Source organism: Cimex lectularius, unplaced genomic scaffold (genome assembly GCF_000648675.2).
Source record: "Cimex lectularius strain Harlan isolate CLEC.00 unplaced genomic scaffold, Clec_2.1 scaffold7, whole genome shotgun sequence".
NCBI lineage: Eukaryota > Metazoa > Arthropoda > Insecta > Hemiptera > Cimicidae > Cimex > Cimex lectularius.
The window spans coordinates 4,622,259-4,642,464 of record NW_019392731.1 but is presented as its reverse complement, the minus strand read 5'-3'; the positions used below and the strand labels follow the sequence as shown (position 1 = coordinate 4,642,464).

The following is a 20,206-nucleotide window of genomic DNA, read 5'->3' as shown; positions in this document are numbered from 1 at the left end:
TAAATAATTTATACAGTATTCAGTAATAATTGATGATTGAAACAGCCTATTTTTATGATTTTTTTTCTTCAAATTTTAAGTTGATTTAAGACAAGTAAAAGATTTTATCAGATTTGAAAAATAGGAGTAAAATACTACATTAATTTATATTTATATGAGGGAAAAAAGTAGTAAATTTTTAAAAGTTGCATGGGGTAAGTTGTTGAAACTAATTGATTTACAAAAATCAAAACAAATTTTTTTATTATTTTTATGTGTAGTGTTTAGTGACCATTAGTTAATGATTATTTGGAGATCGTGAGATACGGTCTTGTGTGATGTAGGTTATTTAGAAAAACGTTTTCTTTATTGTGCCAACGTTTCGATCTTTATTGAGATCATCTTCAGGGCCTGGGATTACACATTATTTAAATTATACAAATACATGTAGGATGTGAATTTTTTTTGTTGTGCTCACATTTCATCAAATTCAATGTAGTTGCCCTAGTGATTTTTTAAAAATTTATTTAGTATTATCTTTACTTTTTGATACTTATCCCATTGTGCACCGATTGTTATGAAGTTTTTAACACAAATTTAAGTCATTTGCCAATTACTATACCACCACTTTGCTGTTTTCACACTTCCTTTCGATTTATTTGGCAGGTTGTATTAAAATCCACTATTCATTGAAAATATTGAACCCACAATCGCGAGAAATACCATCTGAGAATGCAACATCTATCCACTAACCTACTGTGGTTTCCTACATAACATTACAACATAATATTGTAGGTATAGTATGTATATAGTTGTTTCTTGGCCTGTGAGTTGACATTTGGTGAACACATTTTGAACCAGTACTAAGTCACTTACTTAGTATATGTATTTCAGCCATATTCGTTGGACGGTGCAAAGAGAAAATTTGAATAACTTGCAGACCAGTGCTGGTTCAATCTATAACGCTTATGTAATGAATTCAGATATTTTTTATTTGTACACAAAAACTTTATTAATAAATAAGTTAACCAGTGAAAAATTGATCAACAAATTGAGTTAAATTACAGTAAAGGATTTAACAAAATAACAAGTAAATGATGTATTCATACATTAAAATAGTTTAAAAAAATATAATAAAAAGTCAGGCAATATTTGAAACAACAGCAGTAGACAATTTCTATTATGGTTTCCTTCTTGACAACGTTGTTTTTTTAATGTATTCACCTGCTTTATTATTTATATTTCCTGCAACTGTTGGGGCATCTCTCCAACTAACTTTGTCCACTTCTTTTTTTTGATTTTTTGTCTTTTTAACAGTCTTTTTTGGTTCTTCAGGGGTCCTAGCAATAATTTCATCATCCTCATCATCTGATAAGATGGCAACCTTTTCAATCTTCCTTCTTACACGACGTGTGGGCTTAGTAGCTTTTGGCTCTAATTTAGCTGTTGTCTCTGATTTAATTTCTTCCTCTTCTTTGTCTTCTTCTGGGACAACTCCATTTCTCTTGGGTGTCCTTCTAGTTCTTTTTGGTTGGATTTCTTCAGGATCTGCATCACTGACTTCGTTAATCTCTTTAGTCGGAGTTTTCCTCTTTTTCCCTGATCTTGGAGTCGCGACTTTCTTAGGAGTGCTAGGTATTTTTTTCGGTGTATTCTTTATTGCAGAAAAATCAAGTTTGCTTCCAATAGGACATGACATCTTTTTCAGTTCTGTTGTAAAAAGATTTTTGCAAAAATGATAGTCAGGTGCCTCATCATACTTTAATTTTGATATGTACTCCATGTATTTTGAAATGACTGAAAATTAAAGTCATATAAAAATATTTTAAAAAGTTGGAGTTATTTATTTAGTAAGTTTTTCTTTTTTAAGGGGGTTCACACAGCAGAGGTCATATCAACTCCTGGGGTGTCAGTGTTTTTGTGAAACAAAAAAAATTTAACATGCTGGTATCTGGCGCCTCTGAATTCGAGCCCAAGACCTTTACCTTACAGTGATAAGTCACTTCGCCAACATCTTAAACATTGTGACCACTGACGCCCCCTGGAGTTATTTATTAAAACAAATGATGCTTTTAACAATACCTTAATGAATAAAACGGGAAAAACTCCAAGAACACTCACAATCACAAATAAATAATATTATTACCTGTTGGCACATTTGGAAAATGTTTTTTAAAGTAATTGCTAACATCTTTCATTAATTGTTGTTTTTTCTCATGGACTTTTTCTTTATTTTTTATATCATTTTCCCATGGTAAGCTTGAGGCAATCCAGTGTAGTAAATTGTAACCAAGGATTTCCATATCGCCTCTACGTGTTGGCACTAAAACCCATTGATATAGAAATCGTAAACCTCACATTCTCAAAAATTGCAGTAAAAATTGTTTTAAATTGTAATAAGAAAATATGAAATGTATCAGATCGTAAAATAAGTCATTGATTGGTTGTAAATTCGATGTAACTTTCAGGAACTTGTTCCATCCTCCAAGAACTTTTCAGGTTTTTGAGTGAACTTCTCAATGAATTTTCTTTTCAAGTGGTTTAAATTTTTTCCTATTAATATTTTTCAGAGCTTGAAATAATTAAAAAAACTGAAGGAGTAATGTAAGTGAATATGGTGGATGGGGGTAGCACATCCCAACCAAGCAAAACCATTTTACAAAAAAACATGGAGGCAAGCAGTATCCTAGTGCTTAGTAGTGCCCTTGTGTTTAGCCAATTTTTATTCAACTGCTGCCTTTAATTGTTCCAATTGTGAGCAGTATTCTCTAGAATTAACTGTTTTGTTATGTGGAAGAAGCTATAATAAAGCACCCCGTTCCAATCCCACCAAATGCACATTACCTTATTGGCATGTATTCCTGGCTTTTGGAGCAGTTTTATTATATATTTATTAGCCATTGTGTTTTCCCAAGATTTTCGTCTCTGAATGTTTGGGCCCACTTTTCATCTTCAGTTATCAATAATTTTAAAACTGGTTTTAAGAAGGATCGCAGATGGAGATGCGATCCAATAAATTCTTCCTAATCAACATGTGAGAAAACTATCGCTCTGGCACACATACCCAGCTGCACTCAGATGTGTTGAAAAGCTTGTATGATATATGTGAGATAAGTATCTCTGTGATATCTTGTGGCAGTGAGTGTTGGTTGTTTGTGCAAATAGATTAAATTTGGTCGACAGTCAAACTGTGTCTTCCAAATCAAAATTTGTTTCTAAACTTACCAAACCACTTACCGACTTGCTCAAATGCTTTCTACAAAAAAATCATCCTACATGTTATAAATTTTCCTAGCAGTTTGAGCTGGGGTTTTTCTCTTTGTGGTAATAAAACCTCAAGTAAATTATGAAAAAGCACTATTTTATTTTCCATTTTAATTTGTCAAAGGACCTTAAAAAAATATGAGACCTCAAACGAAACTCAGTTAAAAAAACGGCCTTAACTTTTCAGAGTGGGTAAACAATAATGTTTAAATAAATGTCTTTGAATCAGAAGGATAAAATGTAATAGACTTATTTTACAACCAAATATATTATAGTCTATCATCACGTAATGTAATCACTCACCGCCAAGGTGCCAATCACAGCTAGTATACTCAATAGTTCCATTGTGCTCCTGTTTTGGATCTCTTTTAAATTCTTTTGTCGAGTATTTGCAAGCCAGACCAAAATCAACAAGAAATACATTGTTCTCTGTGCCTTTTTGCAAGCCTAAGAGAAGATTGGCCCCTTTGATATCGCCATGTATGTAATCCCGACTGTGTATGAACTCAAGCACATCTATCTGTAAATAAAAAATGTAATATAAGACATGTATTGTGTTAAATTAAAAGTTCACATACTATTTGTAAGGCACATTTAAAAACTGTTTCAGGCAAGAATCGCTTGTTTTTTAAAAACAAGTTCCACAAATCATTCCCATAACGCTCTATAATGAGAAAACGATATTTTTCATCTTTGAAAACGTGAGAGCCAGAGGCATAATACGTAGGAATTCCTAAAACTTTTATTTTCTCCTTGGCTTTCCACTCCTCAACTAAACAAAAAGACACATTAATTCTAAACAATTGATTTAATAAAAAAGTAATTCAGAAAAAATAGTACCATTTTCTAGCTTGGCTACTTTGATGTAAAAATTTTTTTCCATAAACAAAGGACCATTTTCATGAGGTTCCTAGAGCAATAAATGATGTAAATGATGTCCATTAAAAAAAAAAAAAAAAAAAATTAATAAGTTGTTATCTTACTATTTTTACAACAAATGGATAGCTCTTATCAAATTTTCCATTCTCATATCGTGCAGCTAAAATTCAAATACACTTAATTTATGGAAAACAAAGGCTAAAATTGATTATTAATACCAACCACAATATATTTCACCAAAGCCTCCTTTACCAATAGAAGGCCCAAGGATCCATTCCTTTTTCATAACATCCTTAAGGATTTGCCCTTCCGGAAGTTTTTCAGGAAATTTGTAGCCATTGGCTTTTCTAGGTTTGGCTTTCACTGCTGAAGCCGCTTTTTCAGCTTTGACCATTACAACCTGAACATATGGAACTAAGGTTAAGAGAAAATGTGATAAAAACTAAGACTTCACTGGCTTAAGATGGGCCTGTAAGCACACTATCAAAACTTTGGTTAAACAAAGCATTTTCAACATTGACAAGTTTTCTGGGTTAGAGTTAATCTTTTAGGGCTATGACATATGTAGAAGTTTTGACTGAAGCATTTTTGTTCGCAGCTGACTGGCACTGCTGTTTCACTAGGAGTTATCGTGTCGGTTTCACCATTCCACCAGATGTTCGACTTGTTCACATCATTTTCCAATATTGTCAATTATAGTGCAATACATTATATTATTATTTATTAGTGAAATGGATGAAGAACGAGTAATTCTTAACATTATCAATGTTAAAAAAAGAAAAGAATGACAGTTAGATATGGGTTCAATTGATTGTGGGAAAAAGACGAAAATAGAACACTTCAATAATTGCACTGATATTGAATAATCAAGATAATAATCTAGATAAAAAGGTAGAAAATTTCAAAAGGTAGAAGACAGGGTCGGATTGACACTTAATATAATGGCAAAGCTGATGGAGACACTCACTGGACATGGGTCCAACAAGAAATATCTGTAAAGAATTGGAGTGACAACACTACCGGGGTGCATTTGCAGCAATCAGATTTAGGATGTATCATTTCTGAATGGTTCAGACTGGCTGAGCACTCGAATAAACCTCCTCAGAGAAAACAAGTTTTTTTTCGTATTTTAACAAATTCACAACAGCAGAGGTCATATCATCCCTTGGGGTGGTGGTGTTTTTGAAAATGAAAAGGGCAGCTAGATTCGAACCCAGGACCTTTACCTTACAGTGATGAGTGTGGTGTCAACACCTACGTGGCCACCGGCACCTCTTATATAACAATGTTTTACAGCATTGTAATAGTGTTTGAACAATTTGTTAAAAATTGTAACGTGCAGGAAATGAACAATATATGGTATAATTAATTTTAAATTTGATCTTATAAATATATATGATGTAAAATTTAATAATGTAAAAGTATGTTACATGTAAAAGTGGTTCATGTAGAAAATACATGAATAAATAAATGCAAAAAATTGCATGATAAAAAAAACAAAAAAATCAGAAATTAGGTTAACACATAGTTGGACGCAAAACAGATACACATGGAACGGCTGATGGAATACTACACAACTATTCCAGGAAAAATGCTTTCAAAACCAACTTGGGTAATCATCTTTCAACCCACCGACTCCGTTTCAAAACTGCCAGGTGATACACAGCACACCGTTTGTCATGTACCACCCTTAACAAAGAAATGACCCACCGGCTTGGTTTTCCTGCTTCATTAAAACTGCTACATGTGTCATAGGCCTTAAATTTGGTCTGTACATATATACAACCATAAAAAAATCTGTAAATCAAATTAAAAAAAAAAGAGTTATAACATTTCTGACTGTCCGACTAAGTGGATTGACAATAAAATGAATTAATATGCCTATGTTAGTCAATTTTAAAGTTACCTATTTTTTTCTTCTTTCCTTAATTGTTAATATATATGTTTCTGTGGACTCTGGCAGATGGTCAAGTGACCATGCCTTTGAGTAATTTTTTTTTTTAAATAAATATTTTAATTATGACTGTTGATGAAAATTAACATTATTCATAAAAATTGCATTTTAAGCATTGATATACTCTGTTACCAACTTACTTGGATCAACGACACACTTGGACTAACACTATCTTATTACAATATTTTCCTGTTTTTCAGTATTATAACAATGAAAATATCCAGTTACACATATATAAGCAGGCGAATATCAAAGACCTTTTGTGCTAAAACATTACGACCTGAATATACCAAACATAACTGGAAGAATCGCCAGATTATGCTTGAAGCTTAACGGGCTGATGAACCTGTTGCATAGTCGTACAAGATCATTTTGGTCTACCTATCCTTGCCGTTTTGAACTATCAGATACATAATTTGCTTTTTGTTATCTTTAGAGGTGGATTTATACAACTCACCACTGACGATGGTGAAAAGTAGAAATACGTCTAACAGACCAAAATCTCAAAGATGTGCAGACTGGAAATTACAAAACTACATAATTTGAAATGCATATTAAAAATTATTTGTATATAAAATTACATTTTCAGCATTGACGTTATAACTCAGTATTGCCAACTTACTTCGATCGACTAGACACTGACAAAATGTGCATTCTCACAATTAAAAATGGCTTGAATCATTTTTTGTTCACACAAATAATTGTCCTTTTTACATATTCTATCATATTTTTCTTTCTATCAGCAATAGTAAGTCCAGCAATTTTCATTTATTTTATGGTAGAACTCAACTCATTTTGAGTGATAAAGGTACTGCATAACATTGCCTAGTATTCCGAGGCAAAATGCAAACCTCTTAACTTTGCAATAGTGAATTCGATAATTCCAAAGGCAGTAATGCTCAAGATAAAATTATAATGATTTCAGCAGCCCACTTCTAGACCACTTGAGGCTTGTCTGTTTTTTTAAGTACGTTTCAAGTTACGTTTTGGTCACAACTTGAACCAAAGGTTCTCACGACAGATTTCATTTAACTTTTGTTGATCACATAAAGTTAGACTAAACGTTGTTATTAGAAATTTTATTCTGGCTTTCAGTAGCATAATGGTAGCTCCGGAATCTGACTGCTGCTGACATTTGCCAAGTCTTGAGATCTCATCTTAGTATTTGCTAAATAGCATGCTATGTATGTATGCGCTTACGCTATGTAACATGCGGGGTTAGTACAGCCTGCCGGTTTTTGTGGAAACACATATTTGCTGAAGTGCCATGCTCAATTCAACTTACTACCAATCGTGATGGACAACAGTGAAACTGTCATTGCTACTGTTTACCCCATCTTACTTTCGATCTGTTTCAACGCAACGAAAACTTTGTTCTGATTTTTATGATTCAGAATAGAAACAATCAAAAATATTGACTCAGCTGGTACTGATTGAGGAACTCCAAGACTATCAGACTAAGGGATGTCGGGCCAATCCATTTCTAACCGACAGAAACAACACTACAGCGTTCTTTCATTAATACATCTATACTAGTTAGGAATCATTTATTATTGAAAATAAGTAGCAGAGTTGGTTGATGTTTACAATTGATTCGCAAATGTGTGGATGGTTTGAGTTCGGTTACTTCACGAATATTTGTGCACTTTGAAGCAGAAGGAAACCGACAATTAACTGAGGAAGGTAAGCAGTGAATATTGTGACCCCACTAGTCGAGATTCGGCAAACCTTTGCTCAGCATTCGGCGAATCCCACTTCTGGAGCCACCTTAACGCAATGAAAATATTCAGTTCTGATCATATAGATAAAGTGGCAGACTCGCTTTAGTATTGTAACAAAACAAAAGTTAAACATTTTGTTTGGTCGTGGTTGAAAATTTTTTTCCTTCAGATTTAACTTCTCTCATGTGGTCCCACAGGTCTATACAGGCAGTTATTTACATGAAAATCTATACTGCAAACCCCCATTTAAAAACTTTCGATTCATTAACTCAACCATGCTGACTTATAATAAAATAAAAACAACTCATAATGGTAAACTTTAGTTTTGTACTTTCTCTTAAAAAAAAAGAAAAACATCAATCTAAAACAAGTTCAATCAGAAATAAATAAAACAGAAAGAACATTTGGATGACTTGTATACTTACAACTAGTTTTAAAACTCGGATATTACTGACAACCGACAAAAACCCCGTAATAACAAGTTTCAACAGTAATATTTGACCGTTACGGTTACCACAAACCAAAAGGGGTGGCTAAACGGTTCTATGAGGAAGGTAACTTAAGGTTTAAGTTTCAAGTTTTGGCGTCCGTTTCCATGTTAACAAGCAGGGTGAGAAAAAACAATTTATTATTAATTATTATTCTAATGTTTAAATTGTATAATAATTATATAATTTCTGACGATTTTTTATTTTTATTCCAATATATATTTTGATTTGTAATTAAAACCTAGGGTTTTTAAATTAATTTGCTATATCTTACTTTAGCATGGGTGAATATATGAATTGCTTGTGGTTTAAGAATAATTAATTATTTATTTTGTTTCTAATCACACTTTGGCAATAAATTATTTTTAAACTTTCAGCTGGTAGCATTATTTTTATAACATTGTGAATAATTGACATAAGAAATTTTCCTGATTTGGTTCAGTTCTTCTTTTCATCATATGTACAATTCATTGAAATTGCTAGAAGTTAAATGTGAAGGGGTGAATTAGGCTTGAAGTCTTGCCATCCTTACATTATTAAAGGAATAATACTGTAATACAAATCAATAATTAGATATTAGATATTGTATATTGTCAGGAAGTTTATATTAATTTGATGACCATCCATGTAAAAATGTTTATTTGAGATAATAATTAAACACTTATGTACTGAAGAAGGTGAAATGCCAAAGAGTCTGACTGACCAACACAACAAGAATATATAATTGAAGTTTCTGTTTTCAGTATTAGAAGTATCGACCGCTTTTTCATTTAATAAAACCGATCAAGGTACCGTCTTGAAGAAAAAAGCATATCTAGTTGCTACTCCCAAGCTTTCGACCTATTTTGAGGTCATCTTCAGGGCAAAACAACCTTAAATATGTCTACAGATTGACAGTCCCAATGACTGAGTTGAAATACAGAGTTGACCCCATATGTCGGGTCAGAGTCAGACTTCAATCGCCTGTAAAAACTTAAATATGCCAGTGTGTAGACATATTTAAGCTTATTTTGTCCTGATGATGACCTTAAAATGGCAGTAGCAACTGAATTTGGTTTCTTCTTCAAGACCATATCTTGATCCAGAGTATTTGTAAATATATAATTGAATCCATACCAATTGCCTATCCTCGCTGGGTCATGTTCTGTGTTCGCTCAGACCCACTGAGACTCACCCCACCCATCTTCAGATGGTGAAATGCCAAGGAGATTGGTACAAGTGTGGGTTAAAGATTCAGGTACATAATTGTGCCCTAGTAAAGTAAAAGATGACAGGATCTCTTAAAGAAATTACAAAGATTGGTATGTTGTAACAATTACATGGGCAATGCATGTTGATTGCTCTATTTCAGCAATTTGAAGTCGCACTTGGATTGCCAACTTTGCATACTTCTTTACTTACATACTTCCAGAAGATGGCATAAAAGTGCACTCAGGCTCTTGAGAAATTATCTTCAACAAATTGAAATGAAACAAAAATGTCTGGGAAATGGAATTTTAAAAAAATTTAACAGATCCTTCTAAATAAAAATAACAAGGGATATTTGGAAAAACAAAAAATATAAAACTAGTAGAAGGGCCTTAACATTTGACATTTTGAATCCATGTACCAATTTTACTATTTCCCACATTTTGTCACTACTTTAACTCTGACAAAATACTCTCATTAACTGTTTTAAGATTGTTGCATATCAAGAGCACAGATAATAGGTGGCAATTGGAAGAACTAAATAAAAAAAGAGGAACTATACTTATTTACTTAGCCAACTATGAACTATGAATAGGCCATACTAGGTTGACACTTTTGACCCAAAGCTTATATGACTGTCATGTAATGAAAAATTGCTCGATGAGTCCCACTTAATTTTAGGGTCCCACTCCTTGGCTCCATATAGTGAACAAGTATAAATGCCACTAGATATTTTGGTGTCTTGTTCCTATTTTTGGAGAAAACAGGGGTGCTTTATATACAAAGATTTTTTATGTCATAGGTAATGTTAATATTGTTTATATAAAAAGTTTGGAGATTAATGTGTCTTGTGTTAACGGTTTTGTGAGAATATATTTATAAGTGTGAATGTATAGTATGAAACGGTTGGTGGCATAATATTGAGTACCTCATTGAACACTCTACTGTAGTGAATGACAAGTAAATAGTAAAGAATGCATTTAAGAATGAATAAGAGTGTGAATGTGCCAAGGTTTTAAAACTCTCAGTTGGGGGTTGAAATGACCTAGCTGTGGACAGCCCTGGAGTCTAATTTTGACACCAGTATGGTAAAACTGGGTTCTGAGATGATTCTCATAAGCACAATTCTGTATAAATGTGTATATGTAGAATTGAGCTTATATAAATTAATCAAACTATTTATCAAAAAAGTTATTGATTCACAAGTATTTGAACATTTTTGAATTCTTGGTCAAGGATTAATCCGTGACAATTTGCTAATTTTCATTAAATACATTCTAAACTGTCACACACTTCTTGTTACATGTATCATTAATTATTTTTTGTTTAATATTATGTGTTAAATGAAAATCACTTAATTTGATTAAGATTTGTACTTTTTAGTTACTTTAGCAGGTGTATAGTCAATATGACCAATTTTAGCAGATAAAATGAATTGTTTTTTAAAAATTCAAATTCAATAAATACATTTGAAATTTGATTTTTACATTTTTATGCTTATTTTTATAAATTTGGCTGTTTTTCATTGTTTAAGTTAAGATATTAAATTTGGTTAATGCAATACAACTGTTGATGTTTGCACAGGTGAAATTTTTTGTGTACAATGAAGAATGAATTAGAAAAATTCAGTGAGTCTGTTCATACCACTTGATTCGCAATTTTTTTTTTTTTTATAATTCATGTGAATTTTTATTATGTTTTGAACAGTTCAACGTGTTCATAATAAAGTAATTATTGCTACTGCAATTACAATAATTAAAATAAAGCCAATAGGAACAACTATAGAGGATCATTTCAAAAACATCAAAACTCAATGTGTACTAGCTTGGGAAAAGGTACAATTTTCCTCCATGCTTTATTCAGTTTAAAATAACATTTTAAAATTTCTAGGAAGAAATAAATTCACCATTTCAGAGCAAGATTATAAAATATCTGCAGAAATATATAATAAATGAAATAAGCGATTTGATACCGACACAACCTAATAAGTGCATTGAAGGTTGAACACTTTGAAGTTAAGCATTTTTCTTTAATTCTGTAAAAATAATTCTGTAGAAATAAACCAACTTTCAAGTCAGTTCAGTGAGCTGTGTCTTGACATGGAAGACAAGACGTCAAGCGATGAGTCTTCCTCATATGAAAGCAATAGTGAATTCATCAAAGCAATAATAAAGTTGAAGTCCATTGTTAACACTAAGCGTACGCTCACTTTTCAATCTTCAACACCTTTTCACCACTGGAATGTAAGTATGAGGTGAGTAATAAAAATGATTTGGCTTTTGGGTTTTTGGTTTCAATGCAGGCTGTAACTTGGATCCATTCAGATTCGGGAAATGATCAATTTTCTAATCCCAGTGACAGTATTCCATGCAGCTTATTCAGGTATTTATTTATAGCTTTTATAATTCAACTCGTAATTTTTTTAAATTTAATTCAAGGCATATAACTCATTCTTCTGGTACGGATATTGTGCTAACTAAATGCCTTGAAACTATTTTCACCTTTTTGGGAAAAGCAATATTAATAAACGGCACTGAAAGCTTCAACAATTGGAAAGGCTCAGTGTTAGAGCATGTATGTTATAATATAAAAAAAAGTGCATTTGATCCAGATTGTACGTTTTTTATTGTGAAATTTTTAAGAAAAGCTTTGGAATTTATTTGGTCTTCGAAATCAGATGGAAAGGTATTTTTCTATTTAAAAAACAAGCATTGATTTTGTATCAGGTTTTTGATTTGTAGATCACTTCTTGCGAATGTCAAATGTTAATGTTAAACGAATTGTGCTGTACTTTTGAAATATGTAAACATGCAATGGAAATGCTTATTGGGAAAATAGAACTCATTTCTGAAGCGGCAAATATAGCAAGCTATGATTGCAGTATTGATTTACTAGAAAAAACGCCTCATTTTCTCCATTTGACCCTGCGCCTCTTGAAAAAATTGCTACAGCTGCGGAGAAAAAGTGCAAAAACAAAAGCTGTGCAAATAGACTGGAAAATTGATGTAGACGCGCGGAAATTGGATGATGAAACTTCACCCATCGTAGTAGATATAGAAGAGAAACTCTTAAATTCATGGAAAGAGAAATGCGAAAAATTGGTGATTACGTCTGGCAAAATTTATCCGCTGATTGGGACCAGTGCATGGAGGATAGTGAAAAATTTAGACAAGCTGGGAAAAAATGGAAATGAAAATTTACTGTGGTTAACTTAAGATTGAAGTAAATTAATTCATTTCAAAAATTTGAAGAGATTGTGCTCTATTTTACAATTTAAATAAAATGTAAAACTAATGTAATCCTAATTTTCACTGTACATCTAGAAACGGCCAAATGATAAATACAGATACATATTTATATAGAATTTTAAGCGAGTATTTAATTTTTTTGTCTTCGGCCATCTGCCACATGTTAACTGTATCCCAGAAGAGAGGTCAACCCGCCAAGCAGGCACACAGATGATATTATACCCATTATTCCATCTTACATTTACTGACTGTAACAGATCCCCTTTTGAAGATATGGATAAAAAATAATTTACAATAAATACATCTATAGACAATTACACATTCACTTGGGGTCCGAGGCCGTTACCCTAAGAGATAGTATTTTTTTCTCCCATTGTGAGTTAAGACTTTCACAGTTAAATTGTATATTTTGACAGACATTTTATAGAAATATTGTGACAAAGTTTTAGCATGAAATTAAGAGTGTGTTTCTCCTCAATGCGATGGCTTTTCTCCTTACTTCTGCAAATAGTAATTGTGTGTACTAAACACAACTCGATATTTACCTTATGCATTTCTTTGAAACACCTTTTGAGGTTGGTTTTGAAGCTTTGAAAGTAGAACATAGATCTATAATCAACTACTGATAGGATAGAAGCTGCGACTACATCCATGCTCCCCAGCAGCTGTTAGTAATGCTGCATATTAAATAATTTTTCACCATTTTTCTAAAACAAAGGCAGTATGATTTTTTCCAACACAGTTTTTTGTTCAGATGAAAAGCAAAAAATTGGACCTAGTGACTGGGAGTGGCATGCTATCAGCTTCTTCAGTAGGATAGAGAATAACCTTTGAATTTAAGGTTCAAATGATAAAAAATAAATTTGTAAACAGAACTGCATAATGTATATATTAAATGATTTATTAATTTACAAAAAATATATGTAGGTAACAATAGAATTGTTTGTTCACTTGTCATCAATTTTTATATTGACAAAATATTCATATATATAGAATGATTACAAATTTAAAACAGAGATCTTGTTTCTCTCTCCCTCTTTTTTTCTTCTCCTTATTTTTTGTTAAACTTCAAGGTTTGGCAGTTTTTCTTGGTTCTTTCTAACTGCTGTGTAATAAAGTGTTGCCAGTGTTGAAAGGATGAACACACTATGTTGATATGGGTTTCTCAAATTCCAAAGAATGAATATATGTAAGAGAAGAGCAGAAGTGGTAACCCAACTTTTCATCATTCTATGTCTAGTTTTGTAATAAAGCAAATATATCTGAAAAAAGTAAAGGATGTAATTGTTACATAAATAATGTTAAGTTTTAATATAATATGTAATAATAACGGCAATTATCTAAAAGAAAGAAATACCTGATAAAGTCTACACAGTGCTTCGGTTATATATAAAATACCATGCCATGGGCTTGTCCCTCCATAAACCTATTATTTAATTAGATAAATTAATTATATAATAATTGATGTCTTTTTCCAATTTAAAATTACCTCCATGCTTGAAACATGAAGAGCTGAAAACCCCCGTAAAATCCCCAACATAAACAACAACGAAGCAAATAGTATAGCCACCCACCCAAAGATCGGCATGGGTTCTAGTGCCGTCCTTGGTCCAACTGAAAATAACAAAAACAGAAATGGAGATAAACATTTGGACAAAATTTATAATATAAAAAATCAAGGAAATATTGTAGAAAGGTAAGAAGGCAAAAGTATGATTTGTGCTAGATAAAAAATCACATTTTTAAACGACAAACCATAAAAGCTTCCTCTTTTTCAGCCCCCAGGAGTCATTTTAAACGTCAACCACAGGAATGAAAACTAACCTCCCAATTTGGCTACATTTAGGTCTACTGTGAGCCTGAAAGGTGGTCTGAGTTTCAATTCGGCATTGAGATCATTCAGGTTCACCCTTCTCGCTAATGTCTGGGGGTTGTTGTACGCTTGCCTCATTTTGTGTATGAATGTATCTAGAATGTATGAAAAAAGATTATGCAATTTCATTTGAGAAGAATAATTGATATAAAAAAAATCATACCAAATTCAATAAAATGAAATGGCCTCCTGGCATTATCAATTTTTGAAGTTTCATATTTCTGAATGAACTCTTTCATGAGATCATTTAGGAAATTAAACGCCAACGCAGCAGAGTAGTGGTACTCCACTAACACAAGATAGGATACACCTATGTATGTAGTCATACTGAAATAAAATTAAAAATTACTTTTGAAAAGAGTTATAATTTGGATGAGATATAATTTAGTGTAAATGTCTAATAAAATAAATACAGTTAACCAAACAAAAAATTTTGTATATTCTATTTTATATTTTTTATTTATCACAAATGGGATGGCAAATATGTGTTCATTTTGTTCTAAATCTTCGTTTTAAAAATATTGCTATTATAAAGGTGAAAATACAGTAATTCTTGTCATAGATGGGCTTAACATTTAACTTCCCATTTTGGGTGATGAGAGTTCAGACAACAGTGAATGTTAATCTTCTTCGTTATATTCATATTTTCATCTTTAAATAAATAGTAAAGGAGAGGGCCAGGCTGCAAGGGCCAGCCACGGCCGTCTTCGGGGGTACCAGATCACTTAGGGCAATCCGGGGCAAATGTGCACTTTGCACATTGTAATTGGTTTTTATTTACATTCCCCTAATGTACTAGAAAAAAAGGGAGAATGTTCTCCAGAAGTTGAAATGGACAAAGCTACATTACAATATTTTTTCCACCTGGCAAAAGTCACAAAGAAACCTCAGTAATTTTTTAAGCAATGCCAGAATTCGAACCCAGCAATGTTAGCGTGTCTAATATAAGAATCACTCATAACAACTCAGCCACCAGACCCCTTTTATTAATATACATTAGATTTAAATCTTTGACGTTTATTTTGTCAGTATTACAATTCTGTTTTATTTTCAATTCCTTTAAATTCAAATTCATACAAACATCTGGTGGAAAATGAGTGAGTGTGTATGATGTGAAACATTGGAAACGACAGAGATTGAAGACACATACATATATCATCTTAACTACATTTTATGTACAAAAAGTGTATATATATTTTTTATTTTTCTTACAAAAAAAATTCATATTTTCTTAATTGAAATTTATGGTAAAGTTTAGAAAATATCATGGACTCTTTCATTGTTGTGATAATTCAAGTAATGATTGATCAAAATATTATTTTAATTGAGTAGTCAACTCCCTTCACGCCATCGAAGGTCAAATTCATCATCAGTTACTTCATAGTAAAAAAAATCCACTGGTTTTGACCTTAACACCATAAACATCCTCCAAAATCTCCTTAAAAAAAGTTATACTCTTCCTTCTTCAACTCAATCCAATGGAAAGTACCATAAAACTTGCTCCCACACCTCAAAAACCTCAGCACCTTCTATGTCATATCGCCCTAGCAGTTTGCTGCCACTGAACCAACTACATATATTCCTTACTTGAATGCTCGATTGTTCCATTCCTCTCAATCCAAGGTGATCCTTTAATGGAAGGAATGTTGCTTGGGTACTTTCCTAGGTGAAAGGGTTTGATCAAGTCTGGGACCCTGTTCTAGAAACTCAATGGTATCCTTCCATTCCTTTATTTCCTTATCCTAAATGCCTATCTGTCTGACAGGTTCTTTCAAGGATGAATCAGAACATCCTTTTCCCCCGTACACTATGCCGAAGCAGGTGTTCCACAAGGCAGCAATCTTTGGTCCTATTTTATATTTATTATTCACTGCAGATATTTCTACCAATTAGATAGGACACAATAACGTTAGATGATACTGCCAACCAAGGCCAAATTACATCCTAGCGAAGCCCCTTGGACTAATCCCAATGATTTTCCAATCTGAAGTACATGCAGTACAACTATGTGCACATGAGCTAATAAAGAATAATATGAAAGGTGCCCAGATATACATACTCTCAGACAGCTAGGCAGCCATAAAGGCTGAAATGCATATGCTTTCAACTCCAAACATGTCTGGGAGTGCCTAAACTGCCTAATGACTCTGGGAAAGCAAAAAAAGATTATCTTAAAATGGGTTCTCAGACATGAAGGCATAGAAGGAAATGAACAGGCTGATCACCTAGCCAAAAAAGGAGCAACCCTTTCACCCATGGGACCAGAACCACAACTAAGTACTCAAGAGTGTGTGCTTTAGTAGGAACTGGAAAAATGGATTGAGGAAGAAAAACTCAAACACCGGACAAATATACCAGATATGAGACAGACAGGCTAAGAGATTTATAAACATCTCAAAACAGAAAATGAAAGAATTCCTCTCCCTCAGCAAGCAGGATTTGAGGAAGATTATAGGCCTTTATACTGGCCTCTGCCCTCTTAACTCTCACCTTAAGAAGGTGGGCAAGGCTGAGACGGAAACATGCCGGCTCTGCTAAGAGGAACCAGAGACATCGGCACATATCCTTTGTGAATGTAAAGCCTTAGCCTGTTTTACGATACAGCCACTTCGGAAGAATATTTATAACACCCAAGGAGATCCATAAATAGGCAACAAGGAAAGTGCTCAGTTTTGTAAGGAATAGGAATAGCACTTTCCTACATACGGCTATAACAAAAACCCCCCCCCCCAAAAAAAAAAAAAAAAAAAACGCCAACTTCCGCCTCCAGGACCATCTATCTGGTTTGAAAGCATGGTTCAAGAAATGGAGGATCATATTGGACGAAACCAAATCATAGCAAATAAATTTCATCCCTCACCATATCACCTCTCCTCTAAACTACAAATTTGTCTCTCTCCCAACAAACAATGTTGTCCACTATTTTGACTTGACATTGATAAAAGTGATCACCATATCTTAAAATAAAAGTCATCTACATCTTTCTCTGTTCGGGACATTGTGTTCACACCTGGTTGTATTTAAGAAGTAATTAAACGCCTAGAGGTCATCATCGCCCTCAGTACAATTACAACAGAAAATTCTGAGTTTTAGTTTTATTTCGCTGAACTTTCTCATATTTTTTCTGTTTTTATAACTTGCTTACCTCTTATTGTTATCCTGGGTTGTCAATTTATTAATAAAATAACAAGATAGAGAGATAAAATAACAAGAGACAAATATACATACAAAGAACACATTAAGAATTTTCACTTCTTTCCTTTGAAACACACTGGCAACTAACCCTGCCAATGGCCGAAAAGGGGGACAGTGTGTCAAGAAACCCCACAGAAAAGAAACATTGATAAGTTGACACCAATGTTATGCTAATCATACTGGCTCATATCTTGGACCAGGCAACCGTCCATTAATTCAAAATTAGGCTTAATTACATAAGAGAAGTGCCACCATGTTTATTGATTTTTTTTTAAAGCAAATACTTGGCTATAGTACGAATGTACTACATAGTTACCATGGTATTAACCATTAACTGTGGGAACAATTTAAATGAAATAATCTTGACAGATTGTTTAAGAGGAAAGAGACGACCCATACTCACTAAATTACGGAGTCTTCTAGCTCGAGTATGCACCTCTCAGGAAGCTGAGGTGCTTTGTTCGCCACCATCTTCACGTACTTCTTGTTCTCTTTGATGTTCCTGTTTATCTCGTGGTTGAAGTCCGTGCTAGCCGAGAGGGGCAAGCCGTCTTTCGTCCTCGTTATAAAAACATACAAGATCATATCTAAGTGTTGAAATGGTGGGTAAATTACTGGAAGAACGTCTTGCGTCGATGTACGGCACCAGAAGAGTAATCAACAGAATGATAACGTGGACATTGCAACTGGTGTCAGGGATAACTGCAGTGGAACCTCCAACAGAGTCAAACTACGCTCCAGTGATCACTAGAAGAAGGTTCTGATTGCCGCGGCAACCAGCAGAGGGTAGGATGACCTCCGTTTCACTAACGTACGTACGACAAATTTTTCTAAAGCTATTCTGATCATTTTAATTTGAAAATATAAACAATTTCAACGATTATTCGTAGGCTAATTTTGTTCATTGAATAAAGTTTATTCTTAGGCAAAAAATTTTAATGGTTGATTATGGCTCAGCATCAATACGAGCGGATTAAAGTTAAGGGAATGAAAGAAAAAAAGAAGAGGTGTGATTGTGATTGAGCGATGGTGTTAAAGATGTTAAAATAAGGGGCGTCGGTTGTTGACACGGCGCTCATCGCTGTAAGGCAAAGGTCCCCGGTTCGAATCCAGCGGCCCTGCATTCGAACCAGACATACTTACAAACGTTTTTTATTTTATTTTTCCAAAAAACCCGAGGGTTTATATAACCACGTAGTTGTAATTGCCTCGTAAAAAAAGATGGATAATAGGTGGGAGACATTGAGAATGGGAAAGTAAAAGAGAATCAGTTAGTGAGAGAGTAATATGGAGAGTGTTAGACAAAATGTAAAAATGAGTGAAATATGAATAACAGAGGGAAATAAATTATGAGAGAAGTAAAGAGATTTATTGAGTAATTGGATAGGAAAGAGAGAGAGGGAGAGAGGGAGAGAGAGAGAGAGAGAGAGAGAGAGAGTGAGAGAGTGAGTGGGTCTTATAAAAAAGTGTGGCGGAGTAAGTGCGATCTAATTTTATGAATTATAAAGTTTACATATTTTTAGCCGGCAATGCCAATGAATTAAACTAAAATTATTCGAACTATAAAGTAGTACGGAAGAATGAATAAGGAATTCCATGATTAAGACAAATCTAATTACTTAACCTGATTTGGGAATTAGCTTATAAGAATTGCTTCAATATTTTCCCGAAATTTTTGGCTTAAAATAAAATTTTACAACGACTCTATTAACTATTGCATGTTGTAATTTAGGAAATTATTTTTTTTTTACAATTAATGATCAATTTTAACATTTTGAGTAGGTAATCTATTGGCAGAGGTTTGGTCATTCTCAACATCTGAAATGTTCAACACTCTAACAAACATAAAACTTGCTTTTGCGATGAAACATTAAATATAGTCTTACCAGTTAGGATTATTTTATTTCAACGTCATAAACATTTTAGTTTTATAGTTAGAGCTTTTCCGCTTTTCGTGGAATGAAAGTGGTAAGTTCAGCGAAAAATCAGGAACGAAAGGAGATTAGTTTATAAAATTACAACAATAACTTTGTCAGATGGATAATTGTTTGTAGTTATGAAATTCTGGCGTTTCTAATGAAAATATAGTTGTCGCCTTTTTTTATTGAAGGACTTACTTTATAAAGTATTATTTAAGGTTATTTAAATAGTACATTTCGTCTAAGCTTTATGTCACTACTATTTTAACAGTTGCTGCGTTGGGTGAACTTCTGACGGTTCTACAGTAAATAGTTTTTTTGAAAACCATTGAAATACAGCAGAACGAGCAGGGGTAAATTACAATGTTTCGTCCTATTCCCCCCCCCCTCCGCCACCGATGCGGTTATTTCCTGGATTGAATTTTCCGCACTGTTAACGTCGTGAGCGCATTCAATTTGCCGAGGGACTTCGCTCCCCAGGAGAATGCCGTATGTCTA

General features: G+C 33.3%; 3 protein-coding genes across 10 annotated transcripts; 1 reads left to right on the top strand and 2 right to left on the bottom strand.

Moving 5' to 3' along the window:
* Nucleotides 1–1,063: 1,063 nt before the first annotated feature.
* On the bottom strand, nt 1,064–8,347 carry LOC106668666 (serine/threonine-protein kinase VRK1). Its single transcript, XM_014397624.2, has 8 exons — nt 8,223–8,347; nt 4,345–4,522; nt 4,227–4,282; nt 4,084–4,153; nt 3,822–4,015; nt 3,547–3,763; nt 2,126–2,302; nt 1,064–1,776 (listed from the first exon to the last, which is right to left on the bottom strand). The coding sequence occupies exons 2-8, from the start codon at nt 4,514–4,516 to the stop codon at nt 1,160–1,162; spliced, it is 1,503 nt and encodes a 500-aa protein (XP_014253110.1). The 5' UTR covers nt 4,517–4,522; nt 8,223–8,347; the 3' UTR covers nt 1,064–1,159.
* On the top strand, nt 8,334–13,533 carry LOC106668665. 8 transcript variants are annotated; one of them, XM_024226844.1, is made up of 9 exons: nt 8,334–8,407; nt 11,058–11,101; nt 11,181–11,308; nt 11,364–11,472; nt 11,529–11,716; nt 11,776–11,855; nt 11,912–12,047; nt 12,116–12,158; nt 12,215–12,360. In XM_024226844.1, exons 2-9 carry the CDS (start codon nt 11,077–11,079, stop codon nt 12,268–12,270), a joined length of 765 nt encoding a protein of 254 aa, XP_024082612.1. In that variant the 5' UTR covers nt 8,334–8,407; nt 11,058–11,076; the 3' UTR covers nt 12,271–12,360. The 8 variants fall into 8 exon arrangements, with proteins under 8 accessions (XP_024082612.1, XP_024082613.1, XP_014253108.1 ...); XM_024226845.1 differs by having other exon boundaries at nt 12,200–12,308; XM_014397622.2 differs by having other exon boundaries at nt 11,912–12,158; nt 12,215–13,533.
* Nucleotides 13,534–13,601: 68 nt separating this feature from the next.
* LOC106668690 (vesicle-trafficking protein SEC22a-like) lies at nt 13,602–18,615 on the bottom strand. Its single transcript, XM_014397662.2, has 6 exons — nt 18,193–18,615; nt 14,758–14,921; nt 14,546–14,689; nt 14,211–14,335; nt 14,079–14,147; nt 13,602–13,983 (listed from the first exon to the last, which is right to left on the bottom strand). The coding sequence occupies exons 1-6, from the start codon at nt 18,372–18,374 to the stop codon at nt 13,783–13,785; spliced, it is 885 nt and encodes a 294-aa protein (XP_014253148.1). The 5' UTR covers nt 18,375–18,615; the 3' UTR covers nt 13,602–13,782.
* Between the last annotated feature and the right edge of the window lie 1,591 nt (nt 18,616–20,206).

Excerpts from the sequence above, each read along its gene's own strand:
- LOC106668666 (XM_014397624.2), bottom strand. The coding sequence starts at position 4,516 with ATGGTCAAAGCTGAAAAAGCGGCTTCAGCAGTGAAAGCCAAACCTAGA. Across the intron at positions 4,016-4,083 it reads AGTAGCCAAGCTAGAAAATG|TTGAGGAGTGGAAAGCCAAG; the intron begins GTACTATTTTTT and ends CTTTTTGTTTAG. Across the intron at positions 1,777-2,125 it reads TTTTCCAAATGTGCCAACAG|TCATTTCAAAATACATGGAG; the intron begins GTAATAATATTA and ends TTTAATTTTCAG.
- LOC106668665 (XM_014397622.2), top strand. The coding sequence starts at position 11,077 with ATGAAGAATGAATTAGAAAAATTCA. Across the intron at positions 11,102-11,180 it reads GAATGAATTAGAAAAATTCA|TTCAACGTGTTCATAATAAA; the intron begins GTGAGTCTGTTC and ends TGTTTTGAACAG. Across the intron at positions 11,309-11,363 it reads GTGTACTAGCTTGGGAAAAG|GAAGAAATAAATTCACCATT; the intron begins GTACAATTTTCC and ends TAAAATTTCTAG.
- LOC106668690 (XM_014397662.2), bottom strand. The coding sequence starts at position 18,374 with ATGATCTTGTATGTTTTTATAACGAGGACGAAAGACGGCTTGCCCCTC. Across the intron at positions 14,922-18,192 it reads CTAGAAGACTCCGTAATTTA|TATGACTACATACATAGGTG; the intron begins GTGAGTATGGGT and ends ATTTTATTTCAG. Across the intron at positions 14,148-14,210 it reads TTCATGTTTCAAGCATGGAG|GTTTATGGAGGGACAAGCCC; the intron begins GTAATTTTAAAT and ends ATTAAATAATAG.